Consider the following 24,978-nt stretch of genomic DNA (forward strand, 5'->3'; position numbering starts at 1 on the left):
TGTAGCTGCAAAGTTTCCAAAGCAAATTACAGAAATATCCTGTGGACGTTCCACACTGATATGCCAGCAGCTATCCGCCATGTCCAATGAAATCACCCACTAAACAGGACAGCAAAGTCAAAACGGAATGAAGGCATCAAAACAAATTTCATCTATAGTATGGCTTTGTCTGAATTCCACAGTGATCATCTCCCTCCCCTAATTTCTCCAGAACTAGGAAGAAATAAGAGTAACGCTCCTGCCTCTATCTTCTAGCCAACACACATGCTCTATAACCCACTGACAAAAACAGACTGAGTTTGCGCTAGTGGCTCCACTAAAACTGACTTGTCTCCAAGAAGAGTCGGTAAGAGGCTTGAAATCATGGCGTTTTGATAAAGTCCAGAATTTATATGTGCTCTAAGATGATTTCTTCAAGCCAGCGCAAACCCAAAGAACAAGCCTCTCCATCAGTGGACCTTGCTGGGAGTGCATCCCTTTTCTGAGATTTTACAAAAAAGGGGCAGGGGAAGAAAACAATAAGTGATGATTCAAATGTCTTAACCTCTATGGGGTCCCCTCTTTCCCAGGACAGAAGTCCAGTCTGGAGAAAAATGATGTGTAAGGGTTACACCAAAAGTCACTGGCAGGAAGAAAATACTCTGCCCAACTCTTCTGAGTGTCTTAGAAAACAGTGTGCAAGAATGATGAAGCAGAAGTTGAGTTCAACAAATAAGAGAGTGGGATTTTGGATGTAGATCCTTAAGGGGAATAATAACCACCATACAGAATATTATATTCATAAAGTTGGAGAAAGTATTGTACGAACTAAGTCAATACATGAATGGAGAAATTATATTTTGCCAGTAAGGGTACAGAAAATAGGCAAAGGGGGCTGGGTTTGACTGGAGACAACTGGTAAAAGAACCGAATTGGGAACAAATTATTAGAAAAAGAAAGGTAGTAGAGTAGGATGAGACCAAGAAGTTTGGACTGCAGGTAGAGACTGCCTTCCCTATCAGGGATTGATACCAGAATGTAGGAAAAGATAAAAGGATAAAGGAGCCCTAAGTGCAACACTTGCTCAGGTAGAGATTTTAGTCAAATCTACAACAGAAGCTGCTGTTAAAAAGGGGATAATTAGTGCAACATATAAAATATAGCATGCTAACTATATGAATCAATCAGTTGAGGTTAGGAAAGAATGGGAAGAGAGTTTGCATGGGTAGTCTTATACAACAAGCAGACTTCAAATATTTATTTCCCTTGGCTATATAGCATATGTTGGGGTGTGATGGGGAAGAACGAAGTAACTGGGAACATGATTTTTGGGAGTTAAATGAATTGTCAGATTTAAAAAAACATTCTGTGAAGAGTACTCTGTCAGAAACACTGGGGGAAGCAAATGGCTATAACGAAGGAAATGATTCCTTTGAGCTGTGACAAAGGATCTGAATTACCTATACATAACAAGGTCTTATCTTATTAAGTTTAATTCTGTTGGCTGACAAAACAGCAATTACTAGAAAATGGAAATCAAAATCTACACCAACTGTGTTTGGCATATTGATTATTATAAAAGAGACAGAAGAACTGGAAGAGAGATTTTTTAGAAAAGGGAAGGAACACATTGCACATAAATAAATGGAATTTGTGGGAACAATCCATGCAGAATAATGTTCAGGAGGAGGAATGAAGTTTAAGGGAAGGCAGGAATTTTGTGATAGGATAATTGTTATAAAGAAAACATGTAATGTAAAGGAAAAATGTTAATATGATTTGTTTTCCTTCCTATTAATGTATATGTGCATATGCCTTAAGTGATATTATAATAAATGCTTTAAAAAAGTGTGAAAGGATACTCCAAAGGTACCTTCCTTCTGAAAAGGCACATCCAGAACAGCTTGCTGAAGCACATCATAAAAGAAGCAGATCCATAACCAAGTCATGCTACACAGACAAGCATATGCAACAGCTGCATCAGTACAATCAATGGTGCAAACAGAACCATGAAAACCTACCACTAAGGCAACAGACTTTTCCATGCACTCCTTGATGTTGAATTCAGAGAGTTTATTGAGCTTGAATAAAGCCCAACCCACAAGGTATCAATAAAAGTGAAACTGCTGGAATAGATTATGGACTCACCGAGACCCAAGCCGGGACAAGAAAAAAAAAACTCATGACAAACCTGTTCAGGAGCTTTGGATAATCTGTCTGATGCAGAAGTGACCAAATAATAGTTACTCTGGACCTCAAGCTGGGCTAGACAAACAGCAGCTTTAGAATCATTACACAGAAAGTTAAACCACTCCAGGAAAAAACTATAAAGATTGCATGCTTTCTTCTGGGTGGAAGGTTCAAAACTGTGGGTGCTTCTAAGTTTCAAAACAGCACTTTTGAGACCAGGATCCAGTGGGGAAGTAGTGGCCCAAATCTCCTCCTCCTCCTTATTCAAATGAGTGTTATGCCTCTTCTGAGGAAAAGGTCAATAATAGGCCAGATCATACAAATCATCCCTGCTTCAAGCAAAACACACACACACACAAGGCTGGGACAGATTTACTAGCTATGCCCCTTTTCTTCCCAGACTATAAGGTAGTTACTGCCACCAGTCATTCCAAAGCCAGCTACTCTAGGGCTCTTGCAAGTGTACCCAATTATACTGAGTGAAATTAATACTAATATAAATGACAGTGTTTGACCAATGCAGTAAGGCTTTCAGGAGTGGCCACAAAGTCACCAAATAAACTTAAGTACTCTCAAAGGTTAAAATATTCTCTAAAGGAACAGCTACAATGAAAAGTCTAAATATATTTAATAAATAATAAAATAACATGAAAATATAGAATATCTACTTACAATAAACACCAGCATTTCAATCACAGGAAATATTAAAATAACACAGATGAATAGACTCGCACAGAAACAGAAAAACAGTAAACTAATCTCACTACATTTTCTCCGACTGAACTAAAGAATTACTATTCCCTTGTCACTTACTAGACCAAGGCAAACTAAGTAGGGAGTAATCCTTCTATGTCAGGTTTCAAAAACAACGAAAAAATGCAGAAAATCCAACTACTGAAACAAAACCTGGTGATGTAGTCAGCCCACGTCTCCTAGAAGCTCGGACAACCAAAAGATGAAACCTCCAATTTTATTCCGTACACACAAAAGTAGCAACAAATTCCAATAAAATTCCAATGAAAATGCAACGAGTGGTTAAGCGCTTTCGTCTGCTACACCTCAGACTTCCTCAGAACCATATTTGCATTAACAAAGACCTTATTTAAACTGATTTTGGCGCCAAAGATCACATGATCTCTTGTAATTACTTAAAGCACCATGCTGAAAATACAAATGTTGCAAGTAAAATTGTAAGTAAAATTGTGACCTTCCTATAATAGATAAAATACATCTGATGTGCTTAATCATAACTCAAACACTCATAAGTTCTAAGTAAAACTGTATTTATATATTTATACATTAGTATACTGTTATTTATTGGGACATATAGTATATTTACACAATGTATTTATTTTTATATATTTTTTTATATATTTATTATATATTTATATACACATTTAATAATTATTTGGTATTAAATTATTGATTGTGTTTAAATCAAAACACAATTAAATGACTGAATAATTAAATTATTATTCATTAAAATTATTATTCATTAGAAGTATAGTTTTTTAACATTTTTAACTTCTTAGAACACTTTGGAAAATCTTTTAACTTACTATGCATATTAGACCCCCTAGTATTATGGACTAATCAACTACCCTCTCACAATTTCATACATTTCATATAATTATTAGCCCCCCTCAAATATTTTACCTTCTTATTAAACCACGATTTTAACTTTTACACCCCCACGGGATTTCCCACAAGTGGGTTATTTTATTTAGGAGTAAATGTCGATCAATACTTTCATGCATTTTCATGTATTTTCACATACACTTTCATTCATCAGTTTGTATGGATGTATGTTTCTATTCATCAATTTACACATACCAAACACAACATAGTCAATTCATTTTTGAGCTTTACATTAAGAGTCATTATTATTATTATTATCATTCCTTGTAAGTATTTATTGTAAGTTATTAAGGTTATCACACCTACATCAGATTATATTAGAATAGTTTATATACACAATATATTTCATCTTATTTTATTGTTCATTGTTCAGGAAGAACAACTATTATTGAGTAGTTATAGCAGTACAAGCAAGGATAGCTTTTATGGATGTGTATATGTCTATTGTAGTGTCACTTTGCAATATGATTTGCTAAACACGTACAGTTGTGTAGGTTTTTAATATGTAAATTCAACAGTTTTAGAACTTATGAGTGTTTGAGTTATGATTAAGCACATCAGATGTATTTTATCTATTATAGGAAGGTCACAATTTTACTTACAATTTTACTTGTAACATTTGTATTTTCAGCATGGTGCTTTAAGTAATTACAAGAGATCATGTGATCTTTGGCGCCAAAATCAGTTTAAATAAGGTCTTTGTTAATGCAAATATGGTTCTGAGGAAGTCTGAGGTGTAGCAGACGAAAGCGCTTAACCACTCGTTGCATTTTCATTGGAATTTTATTGGAATTTGTTGCTACTTTTGTGTGTACGGAATAAAATTGGAGGTTTCATCTTTTGGTTGTCCGAGCTTCTTGGAGACGTGGGCTGACTACATCACCAGGTTTCAAAAACAGACTGTTCTGAGACTTGTCTCCGCTAGTATTAAAATATCATTTTGTCCTGGATTTCAGAATGACATCACATACATCTGGTCATCTGACTTTGGTTTCCATACTACCCCCCTTTACTAGAAGCTGACAGATTTAGCACAAATATGTAAAGAATACATACACATAGGGGTTTGCTAACATCAGCTTCTGGAAGTCATAAAACCATTTCAACACTTCCACCCTTCCAGGGTAGCAATTAGTTCCCTGCTAGCGACAATACAGCTGGATTCCTTGTCTTTGTTTTCCCATACATTTTGTCTCTGGCTGAAATCAGAACTGTGAGATACACTTTGTATGGCATAAATTAAGTAATTTAATTTCAAGATATTTTTAAAAGATAGTTGGGGCTGAGCTTAACCTCTTCTCTTCCAGTATCCTCTGGTACAATATATTAATTTCAATAGTTATAATACAGTCTGACATACAGGTGCATTTCTTTTTTCTGTCCAGCAGGATACACTGTTGGTACATTCTTAACACAAGCAGCTTTACAAATACATTTTTCAACACAAGCATCTGTACATATCAGTTTAATGTACAAATGACATATAATTCTTTACAAAACTCCAGTTAGCTATGCTGGCATATGTTACACATCCCACTGCCCTACTTCTCCTGGCATAGCTGGCAATATTTCACACCGCCACATCTCTCTTATTTTATTTTATTTTACATTTGTTAACCGGGAAATTCCGACTGGACCAGGTCCATTTTCAGTGGAGGCCCGGGGAGAAAAGCTCCAACATCAAGTTATACAAATACAGTACATCCAGCATAATACACAAAACAGGTTACATCATATATGCTGACTTGGAGAAAAATGGCTTGAGGAACATGAGCCTGTCTGGGAATATATTAAACCATAATCTGTCTTAAGATCCTATCTGCATTGCTACGGAGGTGCACTGTCATATCATATGCGTGCAACCCTAGACTCCACCTTAACAACTTAGCATTTTGCTGCCTGGCTCAATGTAGCCATGCTAAGGGATCGCAGTCTGCAACTGCAGTGAATTTCCTAGCATACAGATAGGGTTGAAGTTTCTGTAGTGCCCATACTATAGCTACACATTCTTTTTCTACAGCTGCATAACATTCCTCCCTGGGTTGGAGTCTATGGCTGAGATATACAAATGGGTGCTCTTCTCCCTCTGAGGAAACCTGGTTGAGTACAGTCCCCAAACCATGGTTCAAAAGCATCCACCTCCACAACAAATTATTTGCTGTATTCTGGACAGGCTAACACAGGGGGTCCTTCCAAAGCCTCTTTAAGCTTTTGGAATGCCTGCTGGCAGGCTGGGGTCCACACTACCTTCTCTGGCCTACTTTTCCTTGTCAGGTCTGTGAGGGGAGCAGCTATTGTACTATAACTGGGACCAAATTTTCTATAGTACCCAGATATCCCCAAGAATGCCCTTACCTGCTTTTTGTTAACAGGGTCAGGCCATGCCTGAACAGCTTCCACTTTTGCAGGTTCTGGCCTGATCTTCCCACTTTCCACTCTATGTCCCAGTTAGGAGACTTCTGCCATACCCACCTGACACTTACTGGGCTTAATGGCCAACCCTGCCCTTTACAGTCTGCCCAGGACCTCCCTGACATGCTGAAGGTGCTCATGCCAGGAATGGCTGTAAATGGCAATATCATCCAGGTAAACAAGGGCATAATCTCCTGCTCCTGTTAGTATACAATCTACCAGCCTCTGGAGGTCGCTGGGGCATTTTTTCATCCCAAGTGGCATCTTTGTGAACTCGTATAATCCAGAAGCAGTCACAATGGCTGTCCTTTCTCTAGCGGCTGGAGTCAAGGGCACCTACCAGTAGTCCTTGGTCAGATCAATAGTGGTCAAGTACTTTGCCCCACCCAGCTGCGCTAAGGCTCTAAGGATTCATCTGTCCTAGGCATGGGGTAAGCATCTGACTCTGTGTAACTATTTCGTTTTCTGTAGTCCACACAGAATCCAGTGCTGCCATCTTTCTTTGGTACCAACATCAATTGGGAGACTCAGGGACTGCTGGACTCCTGGTTTACCCCCAGTTCCAACATTTCCTGTATCTCCTCCAGGCACCCTGTAAGGGCCCTGCTTGATAGGCCTTTGGGGTCCGGTATCCACATGATGCTACATAAGGTGGGTACAACCAGTTTTTCCCAGTGAACATGCCCCCAAGCTCCTATAACACTGCTTGGATTTCTTGAATCTGGGTAGGGGATAGCCACTGGGACATTGCTACCCCTTCCACTAAGGTGTCAATCTGAACCTCACTGAGGAGGTCAGTCACCAGATCCCCTCAGACTCCTCCTATCATCCACTGCAAAAACTCAGCACCAGGACCTCCCTATCATGGCAAAGCTTCATCATGTTAACATGGTACTGCTTCCTGTCTAGCAGTTCAACCATGGAGTTAAAATCACTGACCTTCCTTACCATTTTGAAGGGTCCCCTCCCAAGCTGTCTGCAGCTTATTGTGTCTAACAGGAATGAGAACCATAACTTGCTGTCCCACAGCATACTCTCGGGCACGACCATTCCTGTCATACAAGACCTTTTCCTTCTGTTGGCCTCCTGACAGGTTCTCCCTGAGCCAAGCCCAAGAGCTCCCTAAGCCTTGTCCTGAGGTTTAGGACATATGCCACAACAGACTTCTTGAGGGATTCACATGAACCTTCCCACTCATCACAAACCAAATCTAAAGGCCCCCTCACCCAATGTGCCTACAGCAACTCAAAGGTTGAAAAACTTGTGGATTCCTGGGGTAACTCTCTGTATGCAAACAGCAGATGGGGCAAGTATTTGTCCCACTCTCTCTTAAACTGGTCTGCAAAAGCCCATAGTATGGTCTTTAGTGCAAAGTTTAACCGCTCCACAAGACCATTAGTCTGTGGGTGATAGGGGGTGGTTTTTAGGTGCTTCACCCCACAGTGCTTCCATAGACAAGCCAGCAGATCTGACATGAAATTGGCACCTCTGTCAGTCAGTATTTCTCTCCGGAAACCTAACCTACCAAAAATCTCTAACAAAGCATTTGCCACCTTCTCTGCCTCGATGGAGGACAGAGCCACCACCTTAGGGTATCTAGTAACATAATTTACCACCACCAGGATGTAATTCTTCCCTGTGGAAATTGGGATACTTAGGGGCCTCACAATATCCACAGCTACCCTCTGAAATGGCTCCTCAATCACAGGCAAAGGCATCAAAGGAACCTTGACCTTGTCTCCTGCCTTGCCTACTTTTTGGCACTGTTCACAAGTCCTGCAGTACCCTGTTACATCCCTTGTAATCCCAGGCCAATAAAAGTTCTGCATAACACATCTCTTCATACGTTTACTCCCATATGACCTGCAAAAGGAAGGTCATGGGGTATGGCCAGAAGTGCCAGACAGTAGGCTCTAGCCACTACCATCTGCTGTATTACCACACCCTCTAGCCCTCCCTTGGGGGTCCATTCTCTATACAATAACCCTTTGTTCCAGTATATAAACTCCCCTTTTCCTTGAGAATCAGGTGTCTCCCTAGCTACCTCCCTCAAGCCTCTTAGTGTAGGATCCAAGAACTGAGCCTGTCTCAACTCTATCTTTGTGACCCTTCACTCAGGAGGCCTGGTATCCTCTGACAGTGGTGCCTCACTGTCAGCCTGGATACTATCACTCACCTCTGCCCTTGCAGTCACTCTGTCCAAGGGAACATCAGTACCTACCAGCAGCTGTGCTCACTTTCAGGCACAGTGCTACAGGGTATCTCCCTCCCTGAAATAGCCACCTCACCAGCCTTGGCTTCAGGTGAGGGGTCTGTCTGTATCTCCCCCAGGCTACCAGACCCATGTGCTTGTCTACAAGCCTGACTGCATGTAACTGCACGCACACAAGGTACTACATTGTCAAAATAATTTTCTATCAAGACATCTGCAGGGATATCCTCCGTGAAAGTGATCCCTGGCCAAAGGCAGTTAGAATGGGGTCCCTCCTAAAGCTCTAAGTGAAGTGAACTGCCCAAGCAAGTACTGCTTCTCTTTACCCACTGCAGGCTTCACAATGGTTATGTCAGAGGCTGTCTCTGTCTTAGCTGTGGCCTGTTTTCCATCCACTAAGATCGGATATAAACTCTGGTGATAGTTTCCTACCCCAGTTGTCTCCAGACAACTTACCACTGACATACTGTTATTCCCACTTTGCTGGCTCCACCATCTTTTGTTCCCCACCTTGCTTCTGTGGAGATCTATATGATACATGGCCCCACTGCCTACATTTAAAACAATTAACCCTTGATCCTGTCCATGCACCTGAACTAGTGGCTTTACCTGTTACTGATGGACTCTGTAGGGGTGGTTTAGGTTGACCACCATAACTTCCCTTACATCCATGTGCACCCCTTTCTGTGCAGTGATGCCCTGCTTGCTAAGCAGAGATGCCCTTTTTCCCCAGCTCATCCACAGAGTTACATTCCACGTCAGCCAACCAGATTCTCATGTCCTCAGGCAAAGTGTTAAGGGCTTGTTCCCTCACCAAAACGTCTGCCAGCCCTTCAAAAGTGGTAGCCTGACACCCACTCACTCACCTATGAAAATAAGTGCTTATCTCAGCAATATAATCATACACACTTTCATCTGCCTTGAGTCTATGCTCATGAAACATCTTTCTGTAAAAGCTTCAGGTGTTAACTTAAAACATTCTCATAAACAATGTTTTACTCTGTCATTCTATTTATTTATTTTATTTAACATTTGTTTACCGGGAAAGTCCGGCTTGGAACTAAACTAATTTTTAGCAAAGGCCCAGGGAGAAATGCTCCAGACAAGTCTTTGAAATGTGGGAGGAAACTGAAGCACCTGGAGGAAACCCACATGAACGCAGGGAGGACATGCAGACTCCGCACAGAAGGCACCCCAGCTGAGAATCAAACTGCAGAATCTCTTGCTGTGAGGTGACAGTGCTACCGCTGCATCACTGTGCCATCATTGTTTAAACAATCAATATCTGCCATCATTGTTTAAACAATCAATATCAGACAATTTACAAACAGCAGTTACAGCTTTACCATGGAGTAAGGGGGTCAGAAACCATACCTTGAGCCCTTGGTCAGCATTATACTGTTTACATACTTTTTCAAATATATGAATAAAACTAACAAAATTATCACCCTCTGTAAATTGTGGAAGAAATTCACTGACCTTTAGTGCTTCCAGAGGTTCAGTTATGCCTTCCCCATTACCTCCATGACCCTGTCAAAGAGTCGGCATCTCCCCCTCATGTTAATGCTGCTTCTCATTTTCTTCAGCCTCCAAACACTGCAGTCTCTCTACTGATTCTAATTCCAAACATTTGGCCTCCAGTTCAAGTATCTAACTCCAGACGGGTTTTTAAGTCCTCGGAGGAAAAGGTGAACTGTTCTGTTTCAGAGGACTGCAAATTCCCGTCACCAGACTGGCTATCCTCCTGGCTGCTGGTCTGAGCTGTGAGACTGAAATCATATCTTCTTTAGTCAGGCTGGCATACACCACTCCTTTGGCTTCACACACCTTGGCCAATTAGTTCTTTGTCAGCTTGCCATAATCCTCTGCTGACATCTTTGCCTGCTTTCCCTGACTAAACTAAACTAAAAAAATAAAATTGTTATGATAATGAAACTCTTAATGTTTACCTTGTGGTTGCTGACAGTACACATACCTTGAGTGGCAACTGCCTACAGGCTACAAAGGTTCAATTAATATCCACACCACTGCTCACCAATATGTGATGCCCCCTCTCTGGGCCAGTAATCAAGGAGCTTTAATCCTCAACACACAGTGACACTTGAGAGGGACGTTCACTTGGAAAAAATAGCTACAAACAGTATTTCCAGATGCAGCTCTCAGCATCAAGCACAACTTCCCTTAAGAGCACACAGGGAACACAGTTAGTCCAGGGTCTGGATTTCTCTCTCTCTCTTCCCCCAGGTCCCCAACAGGACTCTCCACTGGCACAGCTGTACAGTGAAGTCCTCAGCAGAGAGTGTCCAAGACAAGCTCTCCACCACTCTCTCTGTGAAATAAGTCCTCAGTGTCCTTGTTCAAGCAGTTCACACACACACACACACACACACACACACACACACACACACACACACACACACACACACACACAAGGCTAGCACAGATTTATTAGCTATGCCATCTTCTGCCCAGACTATAACATAGTTACTGCTACCAGGCATTCCAAAGCCAGGAACTCTAAGGCTCCTACAAGAGTACCCAATTATACTGAGTGAAATTAATACTAACATAAATAATAGTGTTTGACCAATGCAGTAAGGCTTTCAGGAGTGGCCACAGAATCACCAAATAGATTTAAGTACTCTCAAAGTTTAACATATTCTCTAAAGGAACAGCCACAATGAAAAGTTTACATATTTAATAATAAACAATAAAAAACACAAAAATATGGAATATCTTATCTACAATAAACACCAGAGTTTCAATTACAGGAAATATTAAAATAACACAGATAAATAGATTCGTACATATACAGAAAAACAGTACTTAACTAATCCCACTATATTTTCCTGGCTGATCTAAAGAATTAATATTCCCTGGTCACTTAATAGAGCAAGCCTAGATGAGGTAGATGAGTGATCCTTCTATGTCAGGTTCCAACAACAGACTGCTCTGAGACTTCAGTCTCATCTAGTATTAAAACATAATTTTTGTCCTGGATTACAGAATTACATCACATACATCTGGTCATTTGACTTTGGTTCTCATACTGCCCCCTTTGAATAGAAGCTGCCAGGATTTAGCACATATGTGTCAATAATACACATACATAGAGCTTTGCTAAGATCTGTTGCAGCTTCTGGAAGTCATAAAGTCATTTTATTGTTTCCACCCTTCCAGGGTAGCAATTACTTCCCTGCTAGAGACAATACAGCTCAATTCCTAGTAATTGTTTTCCCAGGCATTTTGTTTTTGGCTGCAATCAGAACTGTAAGATACAATATTTACGGCCTAAATTAAGTAATTTAATTTCAAGACATTTTTCTAAAGGTTAGCTGGGACTGAGCTTAATCTCTTCCCTTCCAGTATCCTTGGTTACAATATATTGATTTCAATAGTTATAATACAGTCTGACATACAGGTTTGTCCATCCAGACACAATGTTGGTACATTTTTAACACAAGCAACTTTACAAATATATTTTTCAACACAAGCATCTGTACAAATCAGTTTGATACACAAATGACATATAATCCTTTATAAACCTCCAGTTAGCTATGCTGGCATATGTTACACATCCACTGCCCTACTTCTCCAGGCATAGCTGGCAATACCTCATATCGTCACAACTCCTGTTATTCAACAGATGCAAGTAGGGTGCAGATCCATACTAAACAGTGGATAAATGATAATACAATGCTGGGAAACACAATCGTGCAAAGGCCTGGTACAAACAACAGGCAATGCTGCTGAAGATTGTGCTCTCTCACCAATTCATCTCTTTTCCTTTAAGGAAAATAAAGCAAATGTTTAACACTGCTGCAAGGGCAACTGAATGTGCAGCAGTCATGAAAGAGCTAGGCATGCTGGCTACATCAGCATAAGTAATATCCTTAACACGAGAACAGTGAAAAGTAATGGACATCCCAAGCCTAAAATCAACCTCAGAGATATACCCTAAGGACTGAAGGGCTTGATTCAAGTGAAGCAGCTTGGAAGCCACATGCACAAGAGTGGAAAGGCAGGTAATACTCTCCAAAGAAGAAGAAGTAGGAGACCTTAATGGGTGAAGCACTGGATATTTACCAACAGTGCAGTATAAACTTTAAATGGACATGTCTGAAGGAGGAAAACTGTCTTGGCGATGACATATGAAAGCAAAGTGGAGATTCCCTTGAAAGGAGTATGCTGACTAAAGGGTTCTTACCTGCCAAATGTTTCAAGGAAAATTATTTTAAAAAAAATTATAAAAAAGCCTTTATATTGCAGGTTACTTCAGTCTTTATCATTGCTGAAAGCATGAAAATATAGACTCTACACCTGTCAGCCTGTTGAATGCACTTATATTGACAGCCTTGGCAGTGAAACCACAAGGTCAATACAACACAATCATAAAATTACAAAAATAAAAAAGCATTTTTGCACTTTCACACTTCTCTAAATACAGCAACATTGTAATTCTGTTTAAGCAAAAGAAAAAACTATTTTTAACTTCTACATCCAAAACACAAGGAAGTACTTCCAACCAAGCCAGCTATTGGTGGCATTGTTTAAGTTTTGCAGTACTTGATATGAGTCAATGACTTGCCAAAAAAAAACAGACTTTTGCACATAAATGGCTTCATGACAAATATGCATGAATGGAGCATAAGCAATATTTACTGTTCTAAACATGAATGCACTACGAGGATTTCACAAAAGTAGCATGAAAGTACTTTACCTTTCCTGGTTGAGTACATATGACTTCCTTCTGTTGAGCTAAAGTAACTCCTTCTATTTTCCCACTTTGGTCATTTCCACGGTTTACTAAAAAATATTAAGAAAATACATGCATATGGGGTGTCATATTAAGGTTTGCAACCAAATTTAATTCCTAAACATACAGCCACAACTAAATGTACTTGAGTTTGTTATATCAAATTAAAAGGCAAATGCAAGCAACCGAGCTCAAAATGTTATTTCACCTTGACCCTCCAATACTAAAGCACCTCCCACATTTGTAAACGCAATAAGTCCAAAGTCTAGGAAAGAAGCGAAGCAACCCAAAAATAGCTCAACTTAAAACTTTATTTGAAAATAAAACGAAAATATCATCAAGCGCTTTCGCCTGGTTGAATACCAGGCTTTATCAAGATAATTTGTTTTAAAAATCACAGGTTTAAATACTACATTCAATAAAATCACATGACCAATGTCTCATAAATTAGGTAATTAAAATAATCAAGTATTTAATTGAATCACTAAAAACAAGCTAAATAAATTGGATGAGCTGTCTGAGATCAATTCAGTTATAAATAATAACAATACTTTTAAGACCTATTTAAGAGCAAGCAAATACTGGGAACCTCATTAACCAACTACAAAAACTGTTTACTTAATGTAAATAAAGTTTTGTGGAATCCCAGAGTGTGTGTTCAACACACCTTGTGTAAAAATGAACAAAAAAATAAAAAATATATATATAAAAAATATATATATAAAAAAGTAAGAAATGATAAATGAAATAAGCAAATAAAGTTATTAATAAGACTATTTTTGTTTAGGACAAACTCAAACATAAAATCATAACTTAGCCCTTCTTAATTTCAGAACACTAGAAATACTGACACAATCATTAAGACCCGGGGGCTTAGCGGCATTCAATTTCAACTGCCATAGCAATTTTTTATACTCAAACCGAGCCTCCCAGTCACCTCCTCTACTATCCTGTGGTACTTGCTCAAGGACCATGAATTTAAGCTGCATATTGGGACATACACCAAGATGTTTGTAAAAGGCATTAGTATCTTTCTTTTTAGAAATTTCATAAAGGTGCTCATAAATCCTTCTAAGGGTTCTCTCAGTTTTGCCCACATAAAAACTACAACACTGTGTGCACAAGCCCAAGTAAACAACCCCTTTCACCCCACAGTTGTAATAATACTCAGCCCTAAATTTAAATCTTCTAGAGGGGATGAATAACGAGCTGTCATTAAATATGTAAGGACATTGCTTGCATGCACCACACTTATAAGTCCCAAATTTGGAGCAAATCTGCTTGCCACTACCCTTAGGTCTTCCTTCAAAAAGACCTTTGAGATTCCTATCCCTCCTTCTAACAAAGTGGGGACATTCCTTGACAATTTGTTTAAGCTCTTCATGTTGTTTTAAAATAGGCCAGAATCTTAGAATCGACTGTTCCACCTGTAAGAAATCTTCTGAAAAAGTATAAACAAAGCTATTATAAGAATCAAACTGCTCCAATGATTTCGAGCCAGTGTCCTCTGTTGTACCCTTACCCAACAAGGGGGAATATACATCATCCTTGCCAACAAAAACCTCCTGGGCTAAATCATTAACCAGGCGTGCCGGGTACCCTCTTTCTCCAAAAAGCTGCTTCAACAAGTTGACCTCTTCCAAAAAATATTCACTTGTACTGCACATCCTTGACGCACGTATAAACTGCCCCTTAACTATTCCTTTTTTTCTGGTAAAAAGGGTGGCCACTATCAAAGTGCAGGTAGGAATTAGAGAAGGAATCTTTTCTATAAACTTTGGACTGGAAGGTACCATTATGGGCATCCTTGAAAAGGGCAATATCCAAATAATTCAAAGAATAGTGGCTTACATTATGGGTAAATCTTAAGAAAGAGGTGGTGGAATTAATGTAATCCATAAAATCCAGGAATTGGTCTAGGGTGCCATCCCATAATAGACATATATCATCCAGGTATCGTTTGTAATGAATAATGTACTGAACCCAATGTGAAGAAAAAACAAAATTACTTTCCCAGAAATGCAAAACAATGTTGGCGTAGCTGGAAGCACAAGCAGATCCCATAGCTACACCCTTTTTCTGCTTGAAATATTCACCATTGAAATAAATGAAATTGTTTTCGAATACAATTTCCATGAATTCCACCAACAATCCAATGGTGTTACAATCTAACTTAGAACCAGCTACTAATGTGTCATTAAACCATTCCAAGCCCAAGCCGTGAGGAATACTGGGAAATAACTCCACTACATCAATTGTAACCATTAGTAGATCAGGTCTGTAAAAACCACATTGGATACCTTTCAAAAAATCCCATGGACCTTTACATATATGATCTAAAGAAACTGCAAACTTGTTGATAGCATAATCAATAAATTTGCCCAGCGGTTCAGTTATACCACCAGCCCCTGAGACAATGGGTCTAAAATTCAGTGGAGTCAAACCTTTATGAGTCTTAGGAATCCCAAACATCATCGGGATTCTTGGGTTCTTGACATGGAGATAATTAAATAATTTTTCATTTATGGCTCCCTGCAACAAGTGGTCTGTAAGCACAAAACTAATTTTAGAATGTGCTAAATTTAACTAATTCCTGGAGATTAATTCGTACCATTCGGTGTCCTGCAACATGTTGTAAATAAATGTATCATACACCATGTTGTACATTAAAACGATACCACCATCCTTGTCAGGTTTCATTACCCTGACATTTTCTTCCTTAAACTTTACTATCAATTGGCTCAATTCATGGTTCAAATTTGAGCATGAAATACATGTTCTGTTGGTACAATGATTTCTCAAGTCAGCTTCCACTAATTCTTCAAATACTTTTAAAAGTGGATTCAAAGGTGGATTAAATGTACTTGGTCTAGAAAGACTATTCATGGTCTGAGTTTGACCTTTAAAATACACACCAAGGTTCAAACGTCTAACAAACATCTTCAAATCCATTAAAACGTTAGTTAAATTAACACTGCACTTGGGTACAAACTGCAGACCTCTGGTAAAAAGTTCGAAAAAATCATTGGTGACTTTAACATCAGTGAAATTATAGATGATGAAATTGTTCTTTTTTACCACCAAACATTCACCATGAACAGCTTCCGACAAGTCATTGGAAGAAGTACCAACAGTCATATAGTTTGTGTCCTTTATCTCCATGTCCTGTTCCAGCCCTGTGGCTGGTAAGTAGTCCTCCTCCCTCCTGGTCTGCCCTGGGGATGATAAAAATCTGATGGACCGTTCTAGTTGTTCTTTTGAGCAAGCCTCTCACTCCTCCTAGGCAAATCTGAAGCAAGACTGGGATTATTGTCTCCAAGATTCCCCTCATCATTTGGGACAGTATTCTGCCTAGTGTCCTGCCTGCTTCTACCCAACAAAGGGTAAGCAGTGCCCTCCATGTATTCATGAAAATCACGCTCCAACTTCCTAATTTTGCGATTCACTATTTTCAAACAAAATTGATCCACTTCATTAAAAACATTATCATATTCCCTCTTGACACTCAAAAAGTTCTTGCCCTTGACCACAGAGTCATTGAGCAAAGTCACTTCCTTAAGTAAACCTCCAGCTCTTTCTTCATAGTCTTTGATCATGCATGCAATCATTTCAAGCCCTGCTTTATCAAAAATCCTTACTAAGTCATTGTACAAGGAAGAGCCAGCCACAGCATTGTTAGGGAATTTGTAGCAGTGTAACCCTTTCAGGACACGCTGCACTCGCAAGCACTCCTTTAAATAATCAATCTCAAGTTGTATGCTTTTATATGCGTACAACTTGTCATTTAAGCTCTTAAAATCATATTCAGCACTGTTATCAACACTGCTATTGTTAAAAAAGTACCTTGTTTGAAGAAAAACTGTTTCTCAGTCAAGTCGCAAAATTAAAATCCTTCTTCGCGTTGCCATTTCTAGCATTGTTTATGTCCTGGGTTTTAGCTGGTTGCTCCTGTGGATCGGTACTGACCAATGGAATGTTGTAGTTTTTATGTGGGCAAAACCGAGAGAACCCTTAGAAGAAGGATTTATGAGCACCTTTATGAAATTTCTAAAAAGAAAGATACTAATGCCTTTTACAAACATCTTGGTGTATGTCCCAATATGCAGCTTAAATTCATGGTCCTTGAGCAAGTACCGCAGGATAGTAGAGGAGATGACTGGGAGGCTCGGCTTGAGTATAAAGAATTGCTATGGCAGCTGAAATTGAATGCCACTAAGCCCCCGGGTCTTAATGATTGTGTCAGTATTTCTAGTGTTCTGAAATTAAGAAAGGCCAAGTTATGATTTTATGTTTGAGTTTGTCCTAAACAAAAATAATCTTATTAATAACTTTATTTGCTTATTTCATTTATCATTTCTTACTTTTTTATATATATTTTTTTTGTTTATTTTTTTGTTCATTTTTACACAAGGTGTGTTGAACACACACTCTGGGATTCCACAAAACTTTATTTACATTAAGTAAACAGTTTTTGTAGTTGGTTAATGAGGTTCCCAGTATTTGCTTGCTCTTAAATGGGTCTTAAAAGTATTGTTATTATTTATAACTGAATTGATCTCAGACAGCTCATCCAACTTATTTAGCTTGTTTTTAGTGATTCAATTAAATATTTGATTATTTTAATTGTCTAATTTATGAGACATTGGTCATGTGATTTTATTGAATGTAGTATTTAAACCTGTGCTTTTTAAAACAAATTATCTTGATAAAGCCTGGTATTCAACCAGGCAAAAGCGATTGATGATATTTTCGTTTTATTTTCAAATAAAGTTTTAAGTGAGCTATTTTTGGGTTGGTTCGCTTCTTTCTTAGCCTTTGGACTTATTGTGTTTACTGGTTTGGACCTCCCACATTTCCCTATAAATATTTCTCTTTACTTGTCCAAACTACATAAAAATAAACAGCATAACAAAAAAATCAATAAAATACTCAAATTAACAATTTTTGTTTTTCAAAGTTTAAATTCTATACTTAATTAGTTAAACATGTCAGTCTTAGCACAGTCTTTGGCCTGTTCCACATATTTTTTTGTGGAGAAGGTGAAAAAACAATGGCCAAGATTAAGTAACTGAGATCAACCTCACCACCATATTGCAGCTATTAATAGGTATAAAGCAAAATTACATACCTCTCAACTGTTCAGACTTTTGCCTCATATATTTGGTCTATTCCTCATACAATTTCTGGTTTTCTGGCAAATCACTGAGGATTTAAGTCACCAAGTAATGACATGTATCTTGAGTTTCAGACTTCATATCCTTCACAAAAGGCATGCTAACAGAAATCCTAAAAGTTTATAAGAGCAAGATTTAAAATTTGTCCCTATTTTTGTGTCTGTCCCCCCATTATTTCAGGCCTTGTACAGACTTCTTGCATTAAGAGGTATGAGCAGAAAGAGTGTGTGAGAGTATGGAATAAGAAGAAAGTGGATCACAAATACATTATCAGGCAGAAGAAAAGAAATTAGACTGGTCTGTGTTGTAGGCAGGTAGGGATGATCTTATTAGTACATGACCATATGTACTTTCAGTCAACAGACACTTGACTCTCACATTATCCGCACGCATACACACTAAAGCAACACATACCACTGAACCCAAAAGTGTTTCATACCTCCCATATCCCTTCTATGTACTGCCTCTATAACATGGCCCAGGACATGTGGGAGTCACATAACTCCATGCTACTCTGCCTAAAAAATTACCTAATAAGCAAAAATGGGTACACACACCTTCAGTGAAACAGGACTCTATAAAAAAATAATAAATAATACCAATCTTAACGAAAGTCCATGCAGTGTAATGAAATAGATCCACATCTGTTTTCTGATATAATAATAAAATAACAATAAATAATGATTCAACAATAATAATATAATGAAACAAATAATGTCTCAATAAAGGATATTCCATTTTTAATTCAACTGTGGACTACCTACTATTTTCTATTCTATTACTTTGTAGTACGTATTTTACACTTCGATTTTTATTAGTGAACTAGGTGCACAACATAATTCAAGGAGTGAACTTATACCTTCTACACTGTCACGTTTCTCCTTGGTTGTATTTTTTTCTGATGTATCCCACGTTCACCGAATCATTATTGTAACTGAAAACAATCACTGCTTCCATGTCAAAAGAGTTAGGCAAGGAAGGAATTCATCTGCAAAATAATGATGGCATATTTTTTTTTTTATCAAAACAAAACAAATCTGAAAACTTTTACCAGACAGCACAGAAGTTGCTAGGCCATTTGGAGCTCAGGACAAGACCCTCATTTTTTAATAGGTATTGGAATTGACAAGAATTGCTCACAAAAACAGACCAGGAGGCTCAAAGGCATGTCCAAACAGGAAGTTTTATTGAAACGTCTGAAGCATTTTTCAGAGTTAATCATTTAGCTGTCATGTAATGCATAACCAAACACATCACAGTTTAGCAATTTAAAGAAACCACACAGATATTAAAAATAAACCATAATTCAGCACAATCCACATCTGTTTTTAGGTACAGTCTAAATGCCAACAGCAGCATAACGAATTAAACTATTAATAGCTTGATAAATAGGAACTGCAACACAGAAATAGCTGCGGCTGTGGCACACACACAAAAATCACGACCCAAGGGAGAAGCAGCTAAAATACATATCCTGGCCCTTCAAAATATATTTATCACATATACTGCCCAAATAAGTTTATTATGCATTGCAACACCATTTGTACCTTAAGTTTATATCATATTGACAGCTCCTTGTAACACAATGTTTAACAGTCATTGTTAGTTCAGTGAACACTGGATCATCTACACAGCAAGGTGTGCTTTACTGTCTGCTAACAGCATGTCCCAGTGGTACAATAAGATACTAGACACTTACACAGTGTGTGTTTACTGTTTAACAACAGGGCTGTGCTCTACTAGACAATATAGGCTGTACCTCTGAGTGCCTTATTTCAGTTATAAAATGACCCCCAACCCTAACAAATAAAGATAAACACAAAGTGTAGGGAAGTAAGTAATGGAAGAAATCAAAAATTTTTGGAAAAAATGTTCCCTTGGATTAAACTGTTTCTGACAATACTAGTCATACTGGGTTTATCTCATACACACAAGGTACAGGGTCTGATTCTTACCTTTGGGATGAGAAATTTAGCTAGGCTTAAAATGGCCCAGAAGGGCAGACAACCTAATATTAACCTATGAACTTAGACACATACACATACATACACACAAACACACACACACACACACACACACACACACACACACACACACAGACAAATACAAAAAAAAAAAAAACACAATTATTTTGTTCCTGCACAAGATTATGTATTTATTCAGTTCTCATGCTAGTTATCAATAAAGGAAGTGTCTATGCTAAAATTTGCTTCATTTTAATTAAATACAAATTTTATAAAAGCACAGTAACAATCCTAAATATCAACTCTAATAACTATTTGTATATCATATCTCATAACCATTTGTATACTGCTTTATGTATACCTATACTATTTTAAGATACTCTTTAGCTGTTTAAACACCAAAGGAAAAAAGGTTCCTAAAGCCCTAAACTAATGTATGCCTCAAGAAATACAGTATAATACATTAGGCAGTACAATTTCGTATTCTACAAATTTGCTAATCATGAATATTTCAAGGTACTCTAATGGAGACCTCAAGAAGCCTAAGAATACAGAGCACAGCGAGGCCCCATTTTTTGTTTAATTTTCTCCTTAGTTCACCGAGGCAACAAATGGACTTTCAGAGTATGAAGCGACATGTGCTAAATACGTAGCCCTGCCCCTTGACCAGATCTCTCAGCTGTCTGGATTTGTCCCCCATAAAGCTTGTAGACCGTAATAATAAATACAAAAAACACATCATTAAATAATCAAAAAATTTATTAAAACAATTCAAACTCACCAATAACATTCTCCACAACAATCCCCATCTCATACACCAAATGCATACATCCTGGTGACATCACTACATTTTAAAATACACAAGTCATAATGCTTATAGAGCTATACACAAAACTCCATTAAAACAACAAGGGACAAAACAAGAATCGGACTCCACTAAACCAACTGGCAAGTAGGCCCTATCCTGGTAACCCCCTCTTAGCAAGTATCAGTTTAATAGAGACCATACTATTCAGACCAGATCCTTTATCAGCTCTAAACTTAAGAATCTATCTAAGTTCTGCCTTACCAGTCCTGTTTTCAATATTGCCTAACCTAACACCTACATTTAGAATCTCTATAGCCCTAAATCTAAAATGATGTACCCCATCACTAGCTGCCACATATCAAGCAAGGGCATTCGTAGTATTGCCAGTTCATATGCTATAGGAGTGCTCCCTCAAATGCTCCTTAAGTGTGCAATCTGTCTTCCCGACATAGAATCTTTTACAGCATCCACACTGTGCTAAATACACCAATGTTTCATCATACATGTTGCCCTTACCTTAAATCTAAACTTTCTATTAATATCAGGATGTATAAACACATCATCACTCTCTATTAAACCACACAAGTTACAAGAGCCACATGGATATGTTCCATAACCACCCTCACCATCCCTTGATCTCCTCATCTGGGTAACATAACATCATCTTGAGCGACTTAAAATTTCCGAATCCAAACTTTGGGGTCTCCCCTACAACTCTACTGATCTTATCATCCATCATTAGAAGGGACCAATTGCTCTGAAACACCCTTTTGATGGCACCAACATTATTAGTGTATGCCATAGGAACCTGTACCAATCCACTGGAGCCCCCATACCTCCCAACACTTCGTCCTACTCCAGCTGGGTCTTGGGCTGATGAAAAATAAGGTTTGGCTCGTCCCACCCCCTCAAAGATTCAACATCCCCTATAATGGAGCCTACATCACTATCTCTGTATCCCCTATGTTTCAAAGACGCCTACATATCTCACACCCTTTCCTATATTCTGTGTCAACACTGTGCATTTGGGAAACCCTCATAATCTGTCCTTTCATAGGTTCATACTAGGCTATCTGCCCTAGGGCATTTATAAGCCTAGCCAGAGTGTGTTTGACTTTCGCCACCCATTTTAAATTAATTTTGCTATGCCCTTTATCGAGGTTAGTATACTGTGCCTCTGTCTAACAGTGACACAGAAGTGATACCCGGGGTAAACCTACGATCTCCCATCCACTCATCAAGAGTCCTCTTGAAGAGAGTCAATGAGGGACTCTGCCTAACCTGGACTGGGATTTTATTCCAGAGTGAAGGGAGCCTCTGGGTTATGAATCTGTCTCTCCAGCATGTCCTATTTATTTCAGTGCTGAGGTTCAAGTCTCTCGAGCACGTAGCTCGATGGGATTTGGATTTTCTGAGGTGCAGCATGTCCATTAATTCCGGGTTGGACATGGCTTTATACGTCAGGCACAGATCGCCTCTGAGCAGGCAGTATGCCACTGAGTGGCGCTGGAGTTTCTTTAACCGGGCAGCATATGGCATCTGTTTGAGCCCTTTGATCCTCTTGGTGAGGTACTTTTGGGGTCTTTCCAGTTGCTGCAGGTGTCTGGTAAGGTACATCCCAAAAGGGGCATTGTACTCAATTATAGGCCTGATGAGGGATGAGTAAAGAGGCACGATGACCTCCCCTGATCTAGATGTGAATCCCTTCATGATTAGGTGGGCTACATAAAATGTTTTTCTAACCATTTTGGCCACGTGGTTGTCAAATGAGGGATTGCTATCAACTTGGGTCCCCAGGTCCCTAATTACTTCTTCCGTACTTAATGGATTACCACCTATGTGGTAATTTGTGGGCACTTTGTTTTTGCCAAAGGGGATGACTATACACTTCTTGGCATTTAGCTTGAGGCCATGGCTCTGGCACCAGTTGTCTGTTTCTATGAGGCCCTTTTGTAGGGTGCTTGTGTCAGCTGGAGAGTCGATTATGGCGCCCAGTTTGCAGTCATCTGCGAACTTGGTCAGCCACAGTCCTTCCGTGTTGGCCTGTACCGCCAAGAAATATATACCGAACAAGAGAGGTCCCAGGACTGAGCCTTGTGGGACGCCACTTGTAACTGGTTGGGAGTATGACATGGCTCCAGCTATTCTAACCATGTGGGTTCTGTCCTTGAGCCAGTTTGCAACCCATCTAGTGACATAGGGGTTTATATTTAAGCTGGTGAGCTTATCTATAATGCCAGAGTGGGGTATTGTATCGAAGGCTTTTGCGAGGTCCAGGTAGGCTGTGTGAACCACCTTCCCCTCGTCAATGGCCTTGGTGACTGTTTCAAAGAAATCAACCAGGTTTAAGAGGCAGGATCTGCCCTTAACAAAGCCAAACTGGGTAGGATCCATTGTCTGTAGGTCCCCAATATCTTTATTTATGAGGTCCATGATGATTTTTTACATAGCTTTGCAGACCAAGCTAGTCAGGCTTATGGGGCGATAGTTTCCAGGATCCGTTGAGGCACCACCTTTGTGGAGAGGGACCACTGTTGCTGTACGCCACTCTTTGGGTACATATCCTGTAATAAGGCTGAGATTGAACAGTAGTTTTACGTTTGGGTTTAGCTCTTGGAGTTCATGTAGGACGCAGCCTGGGACACCGTCTGGTCCCATTGATGCTGTGTTTTTTGCTTTGGAGAGGACAGCTCTTACCTGAGCATCTGAGATGTCAGGGGAGCAGCACTCTGCTGGGATAGATATTTGCCCTTTTGGTGGGGAGGGGGGGGGAGAAGTTTGCGCTGAACCTGTCAGCTAGGATGTTGGCAATGTCTGTGGGTTCTGTGTTTTTTTTGTCATTTTGGACTAATTCTGAGCATATATGGGAATTCCCACCCAGGCTCCTAACATAACTAAAGAAAGCCTTGTGATTATCCTTAGTGTCCTGTGCAATTTTTCTCTCGAAGCTGGCCTTAGACGATTTTATGAGTGCCCGTAGTTTTTTGCTAATACTGATCAGAGATGCCTTCCCTTTTTGGGATTTTGCTCTATCATGTAGTAGCTTCCTCCTTCTATAGTATAGTTTGTTTATGGCTGGGGTCCACCAGACAGGACGTCTGCCTTTGGAGGATTGGGTCTTGGTTTTATTTGGGATTGCATGATCCATGCATTCCTGAAGGTGTTCATAGAATGCGTTTATAAAGGATTCTGCGGTCTGGGCCGTATTTTCCACATGCCCGGGGGCTTTGAAGGATTCCACCTCGGTTTTGAGGAGTGTGAAATTTGCTTTAGAGAAGTTTTTCACTGTGGTTTTCAGGGCAGGGGGTGGAGTCGGGATGTGAATATCCAGTGAGATTAGTTTATGGTCTGATCTTACCAGCGAGGGATACACTTCTGGTCTGGAGCACAGAGTCCCCATGTTGTTGATGATCAGGTCCAGTATGTTTTCCCCTCTTGTGGGAGTGGTAACAAGTTGTTCCATAGCATTTGAGTTTATAAATTCTAGGAACCTTTGGGCTAGGGTGTTGGAGCTAGAGTAATGCTCCCAGTCTATGTTTGGGTAGTTGAAGTCGCCCAATATAATGGTGTTTGGAGAGACCTTCATATTTTCCAGTGTTCTCAGGAAGGCCGAGTGGGGTTCCTGGGTTTGGGAGGGTGGTCTATAGCAAGCTATAAACTGGAAGGCAGTTTTACCCACTGTTAGTTGCACATGGATAGTCTCTGATGCTTCGTGCTGTGCCACCAACCTGGAGGTGTGGGCATCTTTGACGAATATTGATACCCCCCCCCTCCTTTTGTGGTTCAGTCCAAGTTATGAGGCCGAAAAGCATGGTATGAAGTATAACCTGGTAGTGCTGGGGTGC

The 24,978-nt window shown here is 39.4% G+C and overlaps 1 protein-coding gene across 3 annotated transcripts in view; it reads right to left on the bottom strand.

The window, feature by feature from the left end:
* Nucleotides 1-24,978, bottom strand: part of UMAD1 (UBAP1-MVB12-associated (UMA) domain containing 1) — a 703,877-nt gene that overhangs the window by 180,636 nt on the left and 498,263 nt on the right. For all 3 annotated transcript variants that reach the window (XM_044066488.1, XM_044066486.1, XM_044066487.1), the window contains one exon: nt 13,152-13,237. In XM_044066488.1, coding sequence (XP_043922423.1) covers nt 13,152-13,237 — 86 coding nt within the window. The remainder of the gene's footprint in view (nt 1-13,151; nt 13,238-24,978) is intronic.

Source organism: Protopterus annectens, chromosome 3.part1 (genome assembly GCF_019279795.1).
Source record: "Protopterus annectens isolate FY-2018-M chromosome 3.part1, PAN1.0, whole genome shotgun sequence".
NCBI lineage: Eukaryota > Metazoa > Chordata > Ceratodontiformes > Protopteridae > Protopterus > Protopterus annectens.